Below are 20,427 nucleotides of genomic sequence, written 5' to 3' on the forward strand. Positions count from 1 at the left end.
ATACAGTAAAATTATAGCATAATTATAGCACAGCTCAAGCCTGCCTACGATACTGACATAGGGAGTGACAATGGAAGAAGAAGAAGAAGGGGTGGATATGCTTTCAACATTCCTCTGAAAGGGTTTGCTTTTCCTGTACATACCGTCAACTCCAGGGCTTCATTAAGGAGGCCATTGCGCTTACTGTGAAGGTAGGCGTTGGAGCTGCCAGTCTTGGCCACACGGATCCTGGCCAGTCGGGCTTTCTGTGGAAGGAAGCAAGGTGGGGAGCAGGTTAGACTTCCATCTATATATCAACCTTGATTTCTTTTGTGTGAGTGATAACCATGATATGTCTTCAGTTTTTGTTGCTTTAGAAGAGATATACTTTTCATCATACTGTACTTGTTGACAGTTTTATTATTTCCTACATTTTTTTTTAAAAAAATGCATGTGTCTTCTAGTTTTACTTTCTGAAAGAAGGGATGTGAGTGGCACTGTGGTCTAAACCACTGAAACTCTTGGGCTTGCCGATCATAAGGTCGGCGGTTTGAATCCCCATGATTTTTTTTACCTTACTTTCTGAAAAGGAAAAGCTTTATTTTTTTGTTTTTTTTAAAAAAAATTCTATTCACGGAAGAGGAACATGACTGAAGCAAGGAACCAGGATTTCCAATGAAACATAAGACTGTGCGTTCTTCCAAAATTCCAGAGGCCAGATGTTGGGAAGAGATGGGTCTGTATTCTGAAAACTATAGAATCCTGGATCAGCGTTGAGTCTCAGTTGTGCTGTGTATTTAAAGCGGTATCATACCACTTTAAACAGTCACATTGAAAGTTCCCAAAGAATCTTGGGAACTGTAGTTTGGTAATGGTGTCAAGAGTTGTTAGGAGACCAGTATTCACTCCACAGAGCTACAATTCCCAAAGTTCCTTGGGAAGATGGATTGACTGTTAAACCACTGAGAGAATTGTAGCTCTGTGAGGGAAGCTGGATCTCCTAATAACTTTCAGCACCCTTAGCAGACCACAGTCCTCAGGATTCTTTGGGAGAAGCCATGGCTGTTTACAGTGGTATGATAAATTTATAGTGCAGATGCAGCCTTAGACACATTGGATGACCTGGATCAATTCAGTATCTCCCAGCTTTATTCTAATGTTAACTTGGAATATTGATGCCCTATCTCAAAAGGGCGACTGGCATGAGTTTGGCCAAACTGCGGGAGGCAGTGGAGGATAGGGGTGCCTGGCGTGCTCTGGTCCATGGGGTCACGAAGAGTCGGACACGACTGAACGACTGAACAACAACAACAAATCTCACAAGGTTATTAGGAAATAAAAAAAATGGAAGCATTTTCTACATTTATGGTACAGTCTTATGCACACTAACTTCAGTTAGTGGCACTTACTCCCATGGTAATGCACAATGGGTCGGGCTGTAACGGCACAAACATTAGCATGTGCATTTTATGTATTTTAGGGTTTTGACCCATTCTTCACTGTAAGGTCTCAGGGTGGGTTACAACAACAACAAAACCAATCAAAGAAGTAAAACAGTTTATATACAATTATAAAAACAAGTAAAACGATTCCAAGTGAAAGCAGCACAGCATAGATTAAATGAAACAGAAGAGGAGGGTCACATGAAAATGCCTTATCTACTCTTGTTTCCACCCTATTCTTTGATAGTTATTAGGGTGGCCCTGTTTACTTTTCTACCCTTCCCTTCTTTAACATCCTGTATGAGGAAGACACCTGTGAAACTAGAAGGTATCTCAGCGTTTTGTGCCTTTCAGTTGGTCATAATAAAAGACATGCCATGGCTGCTGTTTAGATTTTTTTTCCCTATATGGACCATTGTTGTTGTTGTTAGTAAGTAAGAAAGTAAGTAAAACTTTAATACGGTTAAAGACCAGCAGAAAAATAATACAATTCAGTTCATAAGTTAGATTTCTCTATCTTGTAGTAATATTGGATATTACACAGTTTTAAAATTGGCTATTAAAAACATGGCTATTAAAAGCTGAGTCTCTGTTGCCTCTCCATCTGCTATAAGTTAACTGGGATCATTATCTTTGGTGGTTGCTTTCATCATGTTGTTGTTGTTGTTGTTGTTGTTGTTGTTGTTGTCATAACTGAATATATTTTTCATAGTTTGATTATTCTAAGACACCAATCACTCTTCTTTTCCCATACGTATTAAGCTTAATTTTCTCCTGAAACCCATCCAGCAATTTAGTGGGAGAAAAGTTAAACTGTGTTTCATTGTGCTTTCAGTAACTGGCTCTGATGCTTGAAATCTTTTGTGAAACATTTTGAATTCAGCAGCACCTTTTTGGCACACAAACTGTGCCAGTGTTGCCAAGGTTACAAAGCATCTATCTCTGCTGATTGCGGAAAGAAGGCTCTCTCTGTATGAAGAGAGGCCAGTTTGTATGTATGTATGTATATATATATATATGAACACACACATATAATTAACTGGTATCAGATCTGGGTGCCCTCTCCCCAATAATTGCATATAGAGATGCTTATTTTTGTGGGGCAGGGGAATGAGCAAGTTATTCACAGAGTAACTGACATAATGAGAAACAGCAAACAAAAGTCATTACTTTAAGAAGCTGCTATAAGACCAATGATCCATCTAGCTTAGTACTGCCCATACAAGTCAGCAGCTTTTTATTTAGTAGCAACAACTTATTGGTCAATTTTTACACAAAAAAGGTCCGTCAGTAAGTTACAACATTTTAAAGAACATAATCATGGATTTTATGTGTGACAATTATACGACTGATATCCTAGAGCAGTGAATTAAACAGTTGGTCTGTGAGCATTTAGAAAAGGGGTGCTATGATTATTAAGACCCAGCATGGGTTTCTCAAAAATAAGCCATGCCAGATGAATCTCATTAAAAATAAAATAAAAATAGAATTACAAGCTGGGTGGATCAGTGCAATGCTGTGGATGTAGTGTATCTTGATTTCATTAAGGCTTTTGACAAAGTCCCCCATGATATTTTTGTGGAGAAGCTGGTAAAATGGGAAAAGGTAACGTGGTAGGTGGATTTGTAGTTGGTTGACTGACCAAACTCAAAGAGTGCTCATTAATGATTCCCCATCATACAGAAAAAAGTGACAAGTGGGGGTGCCGCAGTGTTCTGTCCTGGGCCTGTTGTTCAACGTCTGTATAAGTGACTTGGATGAAGGAATTGAGGGGCTGCTCATCAAGTGCACACATGACACAAAACTGTGAGGGGTAGCTAATGCCACAGGACATATAATCAAGGTTCAATATGACCTTAACAGAATGGAGAACTGAGCCCAAACTAACAAAATGAAATTAAAAAGGGACAAATGTAAGGTTCTACACTTAGGGTACACAGGCTTCTTGTATGACTAGGCTGACTAGTTTGATCCACTATTTGGGCTCCTTTTATGTTGTGCCTGTTCCCCCCCCCCCACTCATACAACTAGGTAGCTTTAAATTCTGGACTTAATTAGCATAGGAGGAACCTCTTATGAATATTACTTCACTTACCTCAAAGTTAATCAACTCAGCCATGGTGAATTTGGGTGTTCGCTTTGCTAAGTAGAGCCCTGCCCCCAAAGTCCTGCTCAGAGGGCACCCCTGGATCTGTTGAGGACTGCACAAAGGTTGGCCTGTATTGGGGTGTGGATAGGCTTGCTGATCTTTTGATACTTTTAGATTACGTGTAAGCAGTAGGCTTACACTTTGTCCAATCCATATTTTGCATGTGAGCATATTACAGCCTTTGCCAACACCTTCCAGATGTTTTGGAGTACAACTCCCATCAGCCCCAGTCAGTGCTGGTTGGGGTTGAGGGAAATTGTAGTCTAAAACATCTGGAGGGGGTTGGCAAAGGTTGTAATATACTCACATGCACCAGGATCCCGGAGAGAACCAGAATAATGAAAGCTGGTATATTATATGCTGCCTGTGAAACCCAACTCTCAAAAACTTGTCACACAGCCCCTAGTTCATCTTTCCTTTCTTTGAAAAAGCTGAGGTTTAAACAAAGCTGTTAAGTTAATTTGCAGTTAACATAATGAGGCTGTGGGTTGCATCTAACTCATTTCCATAGACTGCCTACTGGAGTTCAGCTCGCTGTACAGCCACCCACCCCCAGCAGCTGAGTTTCCATTATAAGGGGCTGATTGCTTTTGATTTCTCAATGCCCTCTATAGTCAGAGACCCACAGGACAACCCGGAATATGCTTTTGAGAGGCTCAATGTACTTGTCACACTCAGATATCTTTCACATGCAGTCAGAGCTGAATGGCAGCCACTCTTCTGATACAGTCTCCTGTGTGCTGTGTGTGAACAATGCAGGTTACATGGGGTCTTAAGCATGCTGAGTGTATGGAAAAGACCCACAATCTGCCCCAACATTCACTTAAAGCTGCAGCCACTCCTTGAAAAGCTGCTCATGAAAAAAAACAGCTATCAAATGGCTTCTTAAACAACAAAAAGATTAAATTAAAAAACAACATTAGCCCAGGTACATTTTTGAAAAAAACGATAATAAAGCAGAATTTTAATTTAGCCATTTAAATACTAAATAGGTCAGTGTGTCATACTTTTTATTTGTCCAATTCCTAGCAGAACTTGTCTTGTTTACTTCTGCACTGGTAAACTGTAGGTATGTCGGGGGAGGCAGAAACTGGCTTTCCATTGTAGGGATTAAAATGACCTCTTTTTGACTGCTGGGCACCAGTTGGCAGAGTGGAACAGCTGTCTCTAGTAGCAGATGATGCTTGGGAGCGTGCTGTGGAAGCACTGCAGCAGAGCGAGGCTGTCACAGTGAAGATCAGGTAGGAGCTTGGGTCCTGCCTCTACTTGAGCTGGCAGCAGCTCGGGCTCAGGCTGCTCTGCGCACCGCTGCCAGCCCGGGTTGGGGAAGGAGGCGTACAGGCACGGCGGCCCTGCCGGCCCGCACACCTCTTTCTCTGGCTTGGGCTGTCCTCTTTTTTGCTCTTCAAGATATGGCAACCCTAGACATTACACAATATACTGAGCTCAGTGTGGTGCAGGAGTAAAAAGAACTGAGGAGTGTTTTGTCATATTTTATGTTTGTATTATTAAAATCCAATAAATTCTTTTAAAAAAAAAGAACTGAGGAGGAGCAAAGCAACTGTGAGCTCCTCTTCAGGAACCTGCATATTTGTGTAGTAACAGTAAGCCATAGATACTGCAAAAAAGGTGTCCATGTTTTTGTTTTAGTTACAGGGCTGAACAAAATCATAGTGACTAATGCAAGTATCAGGTTCAGAATAGACCTCTTTAATCAAACAGCTTTTAAACTTCTGCTGATTTGCCTGGATACTAGATTGCTTTTCTTCATCTATAAGAATGTTGGACCCCCGTACCTAAGTTGTTTCTCATCTTGCTGTGTGCACTTGCAATACTTGTACTGCATGCCATAGCAATAACTTCCCCTTGATTTGTTTAGCAGTCCGTTCTCGATGCACATTTAATCAGAAATAAATCCTACTCAGCCAAACAGAGCTTCCACCCGCGTACAAGTGCAACAGGTGTGCGGCATTTCAGTGCAATCTATACCATCTATACATACCCAGGCACTGGTTTCAGTGAGACTATCTCCAGATAAGTGGGTATAAGGTGGCAGCCTTAATAGCCTAAATGTCTTTAAAGGTAATAATTATACAGTTAACTGCAAAATAATAAAAACGGACTACATTGAACTGTGCTTGCCAGGGTCCTATAGCACTCTCTTCCCTTTAATATGCCATGCCAAAAAGACACACAATGTAGCAAGGAGTAAATAGCTGCTATGGACACTTCTGAACATAATGAGCCAAGAAACATTATTAGTGTTTATGCATCAGTGAGTCTGGCACTGTATTAATAAGAATTGTTTAACCTTTTGAACTCTAACGTACATACACAATTTCTCAGGCAATTATGTGTCTTGAATACAGATTGGTCTCAGTTCGGTTATACAAAAGAAGCCAAAAGTCAGCTATATGTGGAGCTTCAAGGTATACCAGAGAGTCATGAAATTTGTTATTTACAGACAAGCGTCAGCAATGGTCCCCATGGCTTTCCTTGGCACCCACAGGGACCTCTCCCCCTTTAAAATTAGTCTTGAAAGAAGCATTCTATTGTAGCCAATATAATAGGTTACAGTGTGTGCTCTGTTGCGGTGTGCGCATGGTGCACACGACAGTTTTTCTGGTATGCAAATATGTTCAAGTATCCAAAAAGGTGAGGAATGCTTGCTCTGGAAGCTAATGTTGAGATTCTGAAATAAGGGACATTTTTGTCCTGCTATGTGCTATTAGCTTGCTATATTCTTTTCTAATAGTATCATTCTGGAATAATGTGGAAAGGAGAAATAGAGTTGGGTGTCATCAGCATACTGGTGACACCAAAGAGCCAAACTCCGGTCAACCTCTCCCAGTGGTTTCATGTAAGTATTAAATAGCATGGGGGACAGAACAGAACCCTGAGGGACTTGCCTCTCCAGGAAAGGGGTGAGTAAAACAGTGCCTCCAATTTCCATCCCAGCAAGGTGTCCCAGAAGGACATCATGGTCCATGGTATCAAAAGTCACCAAGAGGTCAAGCAGATCCAACAAGGACACCCACACCTACTCTAGTTCCCAATGTAAGTCATCTACCAAGGCAACCCAAACCATCTCTGTCCCATAACCAGGCTTGAAACCAGATTGAAATGGACCTAGATGATCAGTCTCCTCCAGAAACCATTGGAGCTGAGATGCCTAGCTGAGATGAAACTCTTCAAGAGATGTCATCATCACATTGCTAAGGTCATATCAACAACTTATTTCCCCTGCTGAATCATCCTTTAAAAAACGTTTGGGTGCATTTTCGCAACACAGTGGTTGGAACTTTTCTGCTCATTCTACAAATGGAAATCCCCCCCCCCCAAGCCATTAAAGTATGCACACTCACACACAATGCAACACACCAGACTAGGCCTATGCACCATAGATTTCATTCTAGTTCTCATCTAGTTCTCATCTGTTGCTATTTAATGGGTTAGATAATGCTAATCTTGTGAATGAATCACTTTCTATGGTCAAGGACACGGAAAGAACATTCCCACAATGATGATCAACTTAGGTTCACTTTCAAGGCCATATTATAAAAATGAGGAGCCACAAATAATTGATGTTACCACTCATGACCAATGTTTAGAAGAGGTATTGTTATTTTCAACCCCTTCCCTCTTACATCTAATGCCACTCATGGCAGGATTTTTATTCTAATCATAGATATGGTATCTGTATTTTTACAGTACTTTAGTATTTGGGTGGGTGCCGTTTTGAGCTTATTTTATCATTTGCAAGGTAGCTGTGGGTGGTGTGTGTCTTTTCCTTTCCAACAAATATTTCTCCAGTACTCTGCAACCTCCTAGCTGCCTGCAAGTCCTGATCTGAAAAAAGCTCCATGGGAAGATGCACCTCATGATATCTTTCCCTCGGCTTAAATTGAAGCAACAGAGCATCACATATCAGTGTGCTTGTTCTTTTGGTTTTTAAAGGAAACCCTTTTCTTTATCTCCTTAAAAAATATGTACATGTTTATGCCACTTTTTAATATTTTGAGCCTCAAAGCAGCTTACAATAAAAACAATCAAAGATCGTTATAAGAACAAAATTGCTATAAAACCACACAGTAAAACAGTAGCAGCAGTATTTCAAAAATACAAATCACAATGGCAAATTCATTACTAAGGGTTCAAATTGTTCTGGTCCAACAGGTTAGATATGAAGACCTGTTCCATCTATGCATGTGGGCGTTGGGCTACTGCACACTGAATATCTCATACATTCAGACTACAACTGAGCTAAGCTTCTTCAATAGCTCTTTATGAAGCTAAGGGTGAATTCTAGATAGTCATTGGGCAAAGTTTTATCATAATGGGTAGTGTTTATGCACAATGTATAACTTAAATTATCGGCAGCAAATTTTCAGCAGAGATAAGGTGCCAAATCTGGTGATTTGAGTATCTGGGAAATCTGTTATTTTAGCTTTCTCCGTACATTGCCTTCCAGATTCAGTAATGTTCATGTCAACAAGCTGTAGTCTCCTAGCAACTTTCCCTGCCATTTCCACACTAACAACGTACTTGCATCTATACACACAGTGATGTGCTCATCGAAGGGATCAGGAGAGGAGAAACAGCTGCACCAAAACAACATCCAAAAATAGGGTTTACAGGCTCTTATCACACTAGCATTTGTGAATCACCGCCACGAGATATTGATTTTCTTCAAGGCACATGCAGCCAATCAACCAATATGTTTTTCAGCTTCTACAAATCTCTCCCAAGAATATCAGGTTGCACCGTGGCCTTAAAAATCAGCTCAAATGACTCAAAATAAAACAAAGAACAAATCTAATCTTCAAGACTTAACATTATGTTCTTACTGGGATTCTGTGTGAATGTGCTGTGTTGAAACTGGATTTGAATATTTCAGTGGGGCACCATGACTGGAGATTATAGCACAGTAGAAGGTGCTAAAGAGTAAGGGGAGGAGCAGAGAATACAAAGGAATGCAACGAGGCACATGTGAAGTGGTCTGCGGCCTCTGCTTCTGCCACCCCCTGCCTGCAAGGGTGCCCAGGTTGCCTCAGCCCACCGCCACCGCCTGAAAGGGCACCCACGTCCCTGCCCACCTGCTCACTGCCAAGTCCCTGCCCACCTGCTCACTGCCAGCCTTACCTTCACCGGCTCTCCGCTGGTACGATGAGGCCAACATCCCATGAGGCCTCCGTTGAGGCTTACTACAGCCACAGATGTACTTCTGACAGTGTGTCCCGGCTTCTGGAAGTACGTCTGCAGCCATGGCAGGCCTCAACGGAAGTCTTCCAGTGTCAGAGGATGCCTTGGCCTTGTCGCAGTGGCAGCAGCAGAGAGACGGCAAAGGTAAGGCAGTAGAAGGTTGGCGCAGCCTGGGTGCCCTTGCAGGTGGCAATGGCGGCAGGCCAAAGTGGTCTGGACAGGTTTGTAGATGGTGGTGGTAGGCCATGTCATGCCACATTGTGCACACATCTTGGGGGAAGGTCTTTTCCGCTTCCTCAACTTTTGAGGGGCTCAGCCCCCTGCCAACAAATATTGAAGGGGCGGAGGACACCTCGGCCCTATAGAGTTGGCGCCAGTGGTATGATTACACAGCCCAGGCAACATTTATCATGATGCTATCCCATTCAGTACATCATCCCTGACCAGCAACAATGTGACTGATCTGGGAAGGAGAAAGAAACAACAGTGGGGTGGCGGTGGGGGCAATGGAGGCAGACAGCCCTGAACAGGGTTAAAGAAAAAGTAGTAGAAAGGCTTATTCCAACTTGATTATACTCAGAAAAGACCACGGAAAGTAAAGAACCCAAGTTAGTCATGCCCATTCATTTCAATGGATTAACATTGGATGTGATCCTCAATATATTAGAGAAATATTTCTGTTCCAACAAAATTACAATCTTCAATGTGAACATTGAAATCGGGAAAACCTTGGGACAGCCCAGTAGAGCTCAGGTTTGCAACACCTGTACTAAATTAGGCTTTTCTGTGCTGATTCTATCCAGATCCCCCGCCCCCACTGGTGAATAAGCATCATCTGCATAATTGCCCCGGACAGTCACATCAACTCTTTCTGTAGCAACTGCCAGAGCGTAATTAAGTAGTTACTGCACGTTAATGTGCAGCCAAGGGCAGTTTTAAATTTACTGTATGGGTCACTAAAACATGCCAACTGCAGGTCATCTAAAAATGTTTTGAGATGTAATTTCTTCCTTTTTTGTCAGGGTACACACACAGCTTTGAAAAAAAAACCCAGAGAAATGGGCCTTAAACTCATTTAGTCCGAAAGGTCTCTGCTAATTTTCATCAAACTGCAACCATCAGAGGCTTCTTATTATGTGACCCCTTTCCCTTTGGAAAGGAAAAGATCTCCAGCTTTAAAAGAGAACTGTGTGCCAAGAAGATGAGGAATTAAACAAACCCCCACCTTTTGCTTTCATTTATTTGCTAAGATTTCTTACTAGATTGTCACCTGGGTGATCTGAACAGAACTTTTGGGCCCCCACTTATCAGAAGGTGCTTTTGCTCCTGTTTGTGGACTGCTCTCCCCTGGGAGGCTTGCCTGGCACCTTCATGACATATCTTTAAGCACCAGGCAAAAACAGTTCTCTATAACCAGGCCTTGGGCTGATTAACATTCTGTGGCTTGCTCACTGCTGCCAGTCACCACCTGCCCACTGCCTGCCCACTGCTCTCCACATGAGCTGGTGGAGGTATGGTGGTGGTGAGTGGGTAGGTGGCAGTAGTGGCAGTGGGTGGGCAGGCAAGTGGCAGGCAGTGGGAAGTGGGTGGGCGGCAGCAGTGGCGAGTGGGCAAGGGTCTGCACTGAGGTTTCCCTGCGTTGGTTTCAGAGCCTCCACTGATGGCAGCCAAGCTTTCTCCAAACCCGGTATTAATTCCTCCCGAATTCCTTCTATTTCTCCCCACTTTATCCAAGGATAAAATATGGCTGCGGCTGACTTTGATGAAGCAACAGCTGCCAAGCCACAGGAGAAACCAAGGAGCATCAAGGAGAGGTGTACTGTAGACCACAAGGAGGTAAGGAGTAAGCCCACAAATCGTGAGCATGCTTTCGTTTCCTGTTCTGTTCTCACAGACCAAGATGTGAAGAAGCTGCTGCTGCAGAGTGCCTTATTGGTCCATGAGAACATTGGCACGTCTGGTACATACTGCACAAGGCACTACTACTGCCAGACTTGAGATAACTGGTTTCTTTTAGAGAAGTCTAAGACATCATCATGCGCCTTCAGTGATCATGATTTTTTAATGAGCAAACTGTGAGCAATGCACTACTTTTATGAAAAGTCACACAGAAGCCAGATTCTTCAAAATGAGTTACAAAAGAAATATCTAAGGGTAATACGATGCTTGTTCATTTATGTACATGCACCCAATGGTTATATGACCATCTCCCCTTCATATAATTATGAGGTATTCTCATAGAAAGCCAGGAACATTTGCAGATAATTTGATTGCAGAGAGAGATAATGAGGATGAGAGTGTATTTCTTTTTAAATAAGGGGGAAAAAATCATTTAGAACTTCTTCATTAGACCGCTACATTTGGCCTGGGGGCAGAGGGGAAGAAACCCTGATATCTGCCACTGTAAAATATTAAATATAAAGGATGCATATGGAAATTCAATTGGCTAGAACTCATTATATTCCTCTATAATTTGATAAAATGACTGAATGTGGCTACACCTCATTGTGGATCTAACTGCATTACTTTCCAAAGATAAAAGATTCCCTTCTCCTCTTATGTGGAACTTCTTTTTAATCTTATTTGCCCTTGGCCCTATTAAAGCAACTGATTGTCACTGCAAATGCTGTGCATCATTTCATCTTCTTGAACACAGGAGAACATCATTTCCAATCTATTTATAGAACAATGCACAGAATATGGAACTCAAGTAAGCACAGGATAGACAAGATGATTAGAGAGACAGATAGCTAGATTGGAGCATGTCTAGTCACGTTTTGAACTGACTCAATCCCTTTCAAATGGATGGTAATATCCCTCCCATCAGGCTACTTTTAAATCCGAATTAATCAGATTAACACATATTCATGAGGATAAAGAAACTTCACACATTCATGTTGGGGCAGATTTTGTCTCTATGTGACGTTTCATCACCACTCAGAATGGTGCAGGTGCAAAGCTGCCACACATCCAGTACTTTACTGTTCCAGAAAAGTCACATTGGTGTAGGAAGGTAAGCTATACTGTGGTCTGAACAGCTGGTAAAAGCCAGACAGTGTCAGACTCGACCTATATAACCCACCAGGTTCCACTCTGCCTCCACTCCTGTCCACTAAATTCTGCTTTGGCTGTACCGTCAACTTGCTAGATCGATACTGATCATACCTCAGACCACCTGACACTGTTCTATCAGCCCATTCAGAAAGCCGCTACATTTTTAACCAGATTTTGTTACTTTGTGCATGTGGAAAGTGAAAGCATCCATCCCTTGCTAGAGAAAGCATACTTTCTTGCTAGAGAAAACATATAAGAATGAACTACTGCAATGCACTCGGCAGGGGGCTGCCTTTGAAGAGCAATAAAAAACTCTAACTTACCAAGGAAGTGGTAGCAAAATGCTGGTCAGAGCTAGTCATTAGTGCCATGAAACAGGTTCACTGACTTAAAATGGGTCAGATTCAACCAGCAGGTCCTGCTAGCAGAAGCCTGCACAATGACTTCCACTAGTGCAGGGAGGCTTCTCCCCTCTCTCCCCTCTCTCCCTGCACCCCCTGTGCCCCCTCAATTGGCTTTGGAGGGAATGTCAAAGAATTCTGATGAAAAAGGAGTAAAAATTGCTGATGTTCACTTATTCATCCCATGTCTGAAACAGATATTGTTACAAGTTTCTGGCTCCCCATAATACCTGGATTTAGTAAAAATTATAATTGCTCAAGGTTTGATTAATCAAGCTTTGCCAAATGCTGAAACCCCCTGGATTTAGTTTATGCTAACAACTTGGCATAGCTGCTATGATGCGCTATCAGCAGGGGGCAAAGACCGGTGGTGACCCTTGAAAGAAACTGTCAGAAGGCAAGACTGCCAGCTGTGTTTGTGTTAGTGGGCAGGGGAAAGAAAAGGTTTAAAGTTTCAGCTTGGAGGAGAGGGAAGACTGGCTGGAGCAGGCGGCAACAAAGGGACAGGCAGCATGGCTGGTTCCTTAGTTTGTAGACCTAAGCCTGCTGCTCCTAAGAGAGGAGCAAAGAATCATCTTCATATATGAATGCTGGTAGTCTCAGGTTGTAAATATGTATAAAGAAACCATATTCCATAAAGACATTACAGTCTCCACTGTGCCTAATTTCCAAAGGAAGATGAATGTAAGGTTCCAATGGGAGGCAAATGGCAGCAGAACAGAAACACTGCAGCACGCAATGATTATGCGGCAGAATGGAAAATGATGCTTTCTTACATCCCTACTTTCACCCCACTCCTTTTAAAGTAAGAGCTTCCTGTGGATATGTGTGCCTTGGATACTACTTTCATCATTAGCTGTATACAAAATCCCCCCCCAAACTGTCAAACATTACAAAGCTCCTACTTGAATGCCTTCTTTCTCTTTCTTTTTCCTGTGCCCTGGGTACACAACATAGCTATTTTGGAGACATATTTATGTACTTGTACAAAGAAAAGCCCTAAATGACCTTGACTCAGTATACCTGAAGGATAGGCTCCTTCCCCATTGTTGAGCCCGGACACTGAGGACCTCCGAGGGTCTTCTGCTGGTTCCCACACTGCGAGAAGTGAGGTTACAGGGAACCAGGCAGAGGGCCTACTTGGTACTGGCGCTGGCCCTGTGGAACACCTTCCATTCAGATGTCAAGGAAATAAACAACTCTCTGACTTTTAGAAGACATCTGAAGGCAGCATTGTATCAGGAAGTTTTTAATGTTTGATGTGGTGGTGTAGTGGTTAACAGTGGTAGACTCATAATCTGGGGAACCGGGTTCGTGTCTCTGCTCTTTCACATCCAGCTGCTGTGTGATCTTGGGCTAGTCACACTTCTTTGAAGTCTCTCAGCCCCACTCACCTCACAGAGTGTTTGTTGTGGGGGAGGAGGGGAAAGGAGAATGTTAGCTGCTTTGAGACTCCTTCGGGTAGTGAAAAGTGGGATATCAAATCCAAACTCTTCTTCTTAGTATGTTTTGATATATGCTGTGAGCTGCCCAGAGTGGCTGGGGAAACCCAGCCAGATGGGCGGGGGAATAATAATAATAATAATAATAATAATAATAATAATAATAATAATAATAGTTACAGCAAGATAGGCAACAACGAAACCATGTCCACTTATGGAAAATGGAAATCTAAAAGATCTTTCACATTTATCATCAAAACACTCCAGTTGCCATGGTGATTTGTTTCACTAGCCTATGTTTCCAAATCACAGTGTTGTTACACATCTTCACTAGAATGGCTCCTAATTGTCCTAACTGGGGGCTGATGAAGCTTGAGCTGTTTATGTATGCCAAATGAACAGGCTGCTATAATAGAGACCTAGCAGGGAAATGTCTGAAATTGCCTTTCTGGTTTTCATTTTTGGTTATGCATCATGCTGATCTTGAGTTGAACAATCACATTTACACAAAGGCAAGGAGCTGGCTCAAAAGCCATCTGCGTAGTAAGGCAGATCTGATTCTGAGGGCAGCGCTGCAGTTGGAAAACATTTCATGGGAAGCAATATGCGTGAAGTCAAATACTCTGCTGTCTTTTGCTTGCCACTTGTTTTTATCCCTCCTTCAACTCATATGCTATTTGAAGATAATGCAGGGCATGTGCATTATTTGCAGAAGTTCTGAAGGTAAGCTGGCAGTTTAAAAGGATGTGGAGGTCTGAGTCATGCCATTGTTTTAGGCATAGTGACTGCCAGGACCATTTTGATCACACATGCAGAACTGTGGGCAGATCAGCATTCTACAGCACTCGGTGAGCCCTTGAAAATGCTTGTGCACAGCGGTGAGCAGATAAACTATCTATGCAGAGTTCAGAGAACACAACCAGCAATCGGGCACAACTGTCTCAGTGCTCAGTATAGGTGAGTGCACACAACGGTTGCTACTTCCCATTGGGAACACAGGACAGAAATGAATGAAGTGGTTCCCTACATGGTAATTAGGAAAGGGTTAAGTCATTGGGAAAGCAATGAGCTCTAAGATTTACCATCACCCTCAATAAAGTCCTCCCTCAGGTTGTCTCTGGAGAATTAGGAGCAGATAAAATACCACTAGGCTCAAACTAGGAGCTTTCCTTCAAATGCCCCTCTTGATCCTTGTAGTTCAGGTTTTGAGCGTTGCCTCAACTTGATTCAAGAGCTTCTGTCAATATTCCTGCTTCTCAGGTGAAGTTAATCAACAATGAATCATTTCTATTTTCCTTAATATATGTAGGATTTGGTGTCAGCATCGTCTCCCTAATGTCTGAACAACCAAAATTGATCTGTAAAAATGTTACATGGAAAAATGCGAGAGACATTGTACACATTTTTGTAAACCAAGAAAATCTTTAATAATTAAAAAAAACAAAACAAATCATTTAAATCTGGTCTCACTTGTCATTACTTTGCTTAAACAAACTCTACTTATTCCATCTTTGAGCTCTAGATGGCAACTACTAGATATCTCAGTTCTACAGTCCTGCAAGCAGACTTTGCTAGATCTGATCTACCTAGCTGTTCAGATTTCAGGCCCCTTCAGAAATCCTGCTTATTGTACATTCCTGATGATCTGCGCACATGTTTGTTTTGGGGTGGTTATATGCCATCATGTTTTCAATAATATTTGCACTCGCTTCATGTCCAATCTGTGCATGTGCTACAGCTTCCTACTGAAATCCAGTAAGTTTTCATGCTACAAATATTTGTTTTTGTTTAACACACCTTTGTTGTGCTATGGTGTCCCTCTGGATGAAAAGCACTGGGGAAGCATTGGAGAACAACTAACAAAGTGGAATGATGTGTAGATGGTCCAGTGTAAATCCACCACTAATGAACTATTATTGTTTCAATTACATGTTGCAAAAAGCACCATTCTGGAGGGGCCCTTAATGATGTTTATTAATTAACCCTCCTGAAATAACAGCTTTTCTAGCAAGCTAAGCTGGAGGTGTCTAAATTAAAAATTGCAAACTAGAATAGAGCTCCAGTCTACTTTCCCACTTTGACTTGATAATATGAAGCATCACAAGGTATGATATATGTTGTTTAATTTTTAAGTCACCTAGCATTTTTCTAATCGAAAAACTCATTGGGAGGAAGAAGGTGGGAGCTTTGGGCACTGGAGCCATCAATCACAAATGGGTTTGGATATATCCAGAAGGTAAGATCCTACTTTCACAAAAGAGTCCCACAAAAACCTAGTTTAGTTTAGTTTTGCATTTTTTAAAAAATTGATAAATGAAGATTTTCAGAGTGTGACAGCCTATCTGTTATGTTTGTGGCACCTCTATTGACAGATGCGTGAGACATCTTTCTCAGAGGCAATATGATGCCATAAATCTACTGTTAAACATTCTTCTCCTCATCACTCTTCATCTTTGCCTCTGTCTGCTGCCATCACAGCTCCCCTGCCTCGGGGGACAGGACTGTGGTGCTGAGAATATCGCTGGTTTTTGTGTACTTCGCATAAAGCACACAAAAGGAAAGTGTAAAAGCTGCTTTCCTGGACTCATTGTGCTGTCTCAAACTTTCTCCGTAAACCAACTTTTTGATGATATGTAAAGACTCCCCCCTCAAAGTTACAATATGATTTGGGTATCATTTGACCATTTGTCTCTCTCCTTTAAAGGATATTGCCTCCCACTTAAGGCCAGAAATTCCATTTTTTAAGCTGCATTTTCACCTGCATTTCATTTATTTATTTATTATCCCACCTGCTCCTCATGAGCTAGAAGATGCTTATGTGTGTGCATAATACATTTCAAATAGTGAACAATGAGCACACCAACAAAAATGAAGCCAATAAAAATGCAAACTGAAACATGGCATTCTACAGAACAACAACTAAACTGCCATAAAACCACAACAGCCAAAGGTTTCAGAGCTTGAACCATCAAAGCTGAACTCACAAAAGTTTTCGACAGTCCCTAAGAAACCTGCAAAAAAATCCGGACCTTTAAGGTCCACCCTGTGCTAGTTCTAGGAGGGAAATTGAATATGTCAGCCCTTATTAGTCTTAAAATGAGGAGGGACTCATAGGCTCAGTTTGTTCAGTGCTTTAAATCACAGTTAAATTTAAGATTTTGGCCCAGCCCCACCTTGAGATGCTGGGTATTGGATTTGGGACCTTCTGCATGCAAGGTCCCTATGGCTGTGCAATAAAAACACAAGTTAAAACTATTCAGAAAATTAAAACCAGCAATAAGCTAAAAACAGACAGAAGCATTCTAGATATCTTGGTAAGCTTGCCTAAACAAAAATGTTTTTAGCAGGTGCCAAAAATAGGACAGTGAAGGCTCCTGTCTGATTATCAGTATCTCTCATTATGAAGGCACAAGATGATGCTATAGGTTAACTGATGGTAGCCAATAAAAGAAAGTGAGAAGGAAGGATATGAAGAAGACAATGGAGGTGCCTTGGTTGCAACCATCTGCTCCAGTGCTGAAAAAGTCTGCTGAGCAGTTGTATATGCCAGCTGATCTAAATGTCAATGTCCTCCAATGTAGCATTTCCCATCTTTTATAACTTGGCTCCCAAATCTTTTCTAAATGTTTACGATCTACACACAAAAAGGGAGATGTTCTCAAAATCTGCTGTGGTTGCAGCATCAATATTACATAAACCTAGATCATTGGCTAATAAATGGATGCATGCAATCTGGATTAAAAGGCTTGGGGGCTCAAAAGTATATTTAGCCCACAAGAAACCCAAAGTTTTATGCTCATAAACTGACTGTTCCGGTTTAGTCCCTGTGAAATGCATCTCTAAACCCAAACTAATCCCTCAGAGATTATCAGCTGTTTTAATATCTTTGCTGGCATCGCAAGTCGAGCTGTTAATCATAAATCTGCTTTAGCAGCGTTGCTCACAGAGTATGTCGGCTTCCAAACACTTAGTTACATCTCTGCCTCATCTGGTGTGTGCAATGGTAAAGACAATGTTTCTCTGGGTGAAAAAAGGGGACAATGTCCTTCCCTTCAATGGGGAAGAACCACAGGAAAAGAGTGTTGTTGTGTTGTTGTTTTAAAAAGTTGGTGTTTCTAGTCCAAACAAGTGTTGCTTCACTGCCATTTTCTATTTTTAAACTGCTTTTCACCTTAGCAATAGTGATGGTCACACACAGCTAATGAGATTGGGCTAGGTGAGAATATTACTGAGGTGCAACAAAGCCAATTCAGAGTAAAGGCAGCGCTTACCGGTAATCAAAAGTCATTGCCTTCGATCTGTGTTAGCTTTGTTGAATAAATCTCACTGGTGTTATTCTGTAGCCCAATCTGGTTAGCTGTGTGATAATCCTGTTGATACTTGGAAGGAGGGTGATTTGAAAGAAAACCACGGGGGCTGAAGCTGCAGCCAATTGGGACTGCAAAGAGACTCACAATGAGGTATACTGCATGTGTTTTGGAGAGTACAGGCAGCCATGATGGGATCTGGGCATGCCTTGTCTCCGAAGAGCCTTGGTAAAAAGATTCCGGGGGAAGGAACATGTGGCAAATCACTGAAAAAGCAGGCGTTTTATGGAATAGGAGCACAGTATGCAGGGAGGAAGAACAATGTCAATTATTATTACCTTTTTAATCCCATCTTTCTTCCAAGTAGCCTTGAGCACAGTATGCATGGATTTCCCCCCTCCTTATTTCATTCCTGTGATTTAGGCAGAGAGCTTCTAACTCAAGATAATTCAAGCATCGCAGGAGAGCAAGGATTTGAGCAATCTCCCCAGACCATACGTATTACCACAGTGGATCTCAGTGACTAATTCCAAAAAGAAAACTGTAGCAGCAAAAAGATAGATTTCACTCGTCTACAAGTAGCCACTTTATCAATGTTATAAAGCATAAAGCACATAATGTTATAATAAATGAAGTACCCCACCCAATAAATGCTATAATTTTTTATTCTGATATATAATGGGTGATATTCAACTGAAGTCATGAATAACTCAAATTTCACCCAGTAAATGGGTGTGTAACTTCTTACATGCCTGTTTTCCACCTTCTGTTCAGGCATGCACACACACATATTCACACATAAGTTCTCTGTTGTATGTATGTTTGTGTGTAGAGTGTGTATACATGTTTGCTTTGGCCATGCCCTCTTTGACCATACCCGCTGCTAGTATGTGGCCCTCAGAGGGGTAGCTAACCACCAATGCGGCCTTCAGGCCCAAAGAAGGGTAGGCACACCTGTGCTATATAAATATCCAAGAATATAATATTGGAGCTCTAATGCTTATGAATATGGGAAAAGGTGGAAAGTAATTATGTCACCCACCTATCAGTCCTATCAATTTCTGATGAGCTAAAGATATCAAACACAAAGGCCAAACCAAGCCCTTGAAGTTTATTTAGCTGAATGGGGTTAGCTGAAAGAAAAAATGTGAAGCAATGCAGAGGATGAAAGCCCACAGTGCATATGTGCACGGTATCATCCCACTCTCTTCCTTCCTCCTATATATCTATATCTATAGGTAGATAGATATAGTTCAAGTTTTGGAATGGCCAAGCTCAGTTGCACATTTACCTTGTAAAACTGGCTGCCAGCCAATTAGCCCAAGGCTTAGAACATCGTGCAGGTTAGCAACAGTGTGGTCTGTTGATGCCCTTCCAAAACAAGCAAGTGAACGAACAAACAAACATGGGAGGGGAAAAAATACAGCCTTGAAATACTCTGAGGCTGGCTGTAGTGAATTAAAAGAGAAGAATGCCTGAGGGGGAAAAACAAACAAGCAAAAGAAAAACTCAAGGCATATGACTTTAGCCTAAGTAACCGTTACAAGCACAAGGATGTGAGAGAGGCTAGGAAATCTGATTATTGTAAGCTAGCCAGATTTGGGTATATTATATGCACTGCTTCATTCCGAGGAAAACAATGGTACCAGAAGAACTTTGGGGCAGAAGTCCAAGCCCCAACTCAGCAGAAAGATATAATATTGTCTCATTGGGCTCCAAGGGTCTAGTGAATAACTCAAGTGTTCATTCCTGAGGTCAACCGTCAGCAAAGACAGGGAAAATAGTAAACAAATTCAGTTTTATTAACCTTAAACTTGGAAACCCTAAATGGCTTGGGATGAGGTTCTCTGAAAAATGGCCTTTCCTCACATATACCTACCTAAAGCTTAAGATTGTCTTCAGAGGCCCTCTCTGAAGCAGGTTTTAGGGAGGTCTTCCTGGGTGTTGGCACCCTGGTTGTGGAATAGCCTCATCAGAGAGGCTAACCAGGGGCTTTTGTGACTTTCTTTTTTTTAAGTCTGGTGAATATTATTTTTGTGATTTGTGGTTTTCAAATCTGGGCTCAGTACCTGGTGTATAATTTCTTGTATTTTTAAGATGCTAAACTTTTATTTCCTGGCTGGTTAAACAGTTTTGTGCAGCCATTTATTCATTTTGTTCCTATATTTTAATATTGCCTTTTATTCTTTTATTTATTGGGAGCCGACAGAGAACATATTACTGGACAGTCTATATAAATATAGTAACTGAAGGAAACAAGCACATAAATGAAAGAAGCAAGTTATTCCGCAATACTAACTTTGAAGAATTGTTGGTATTTCCCCCTGCTCTGAATTATGCCTATCATCTGCAAAGTTCAGAACAGTGTACATGATGTTATCCTTACAACAACCTTGTGAGCTCAAGCTGCATACACACCATACAGTTAAAGCATATTTAAATAAAAGAATC

The 20,427-nt window shown here is 41.6% G+C and overlaps 1 protein-coding gene across 5 annotated transcripts in view; it reads right to left on the reverse strand.

The window, feature by feature from the left end:
• KCND3 (potassium voltage-gated channel subfamily D member 3) overlaps positions 1-20,427 on the reverse strand; it is a 274,156-nt gene that overhangs the window by 24,330 nt on the left and 229,399 nt on the right. For all 5 annotated transcript variants that reach the window (XM_033152953.1, XM_033152950.1, XM_033152951.1 and 2 more), the window contains one exon: positions 144-245. In XM_033152953.1, coding sequence (XP_033008844.1) covers positions 144-245 — 102 coding nt within the window. The remainder of the gene's footprint in view (positions 1-143; positions 246-20,427) is intronic.

This window comes from Lacerta agilis, chromosome 6 (genome assembly GCF_009819535.1).
Source record: "Lacerta agilis isolate rLacAgi1 chromosome 6, rLacAgi1.pri, whole genome shotgun sequence".
NCBI lineage: Eukaryota > Metazoa > Chordata > Lepidosauria > Squamata > Lacertidae > Lacerta > Lacerta agilis.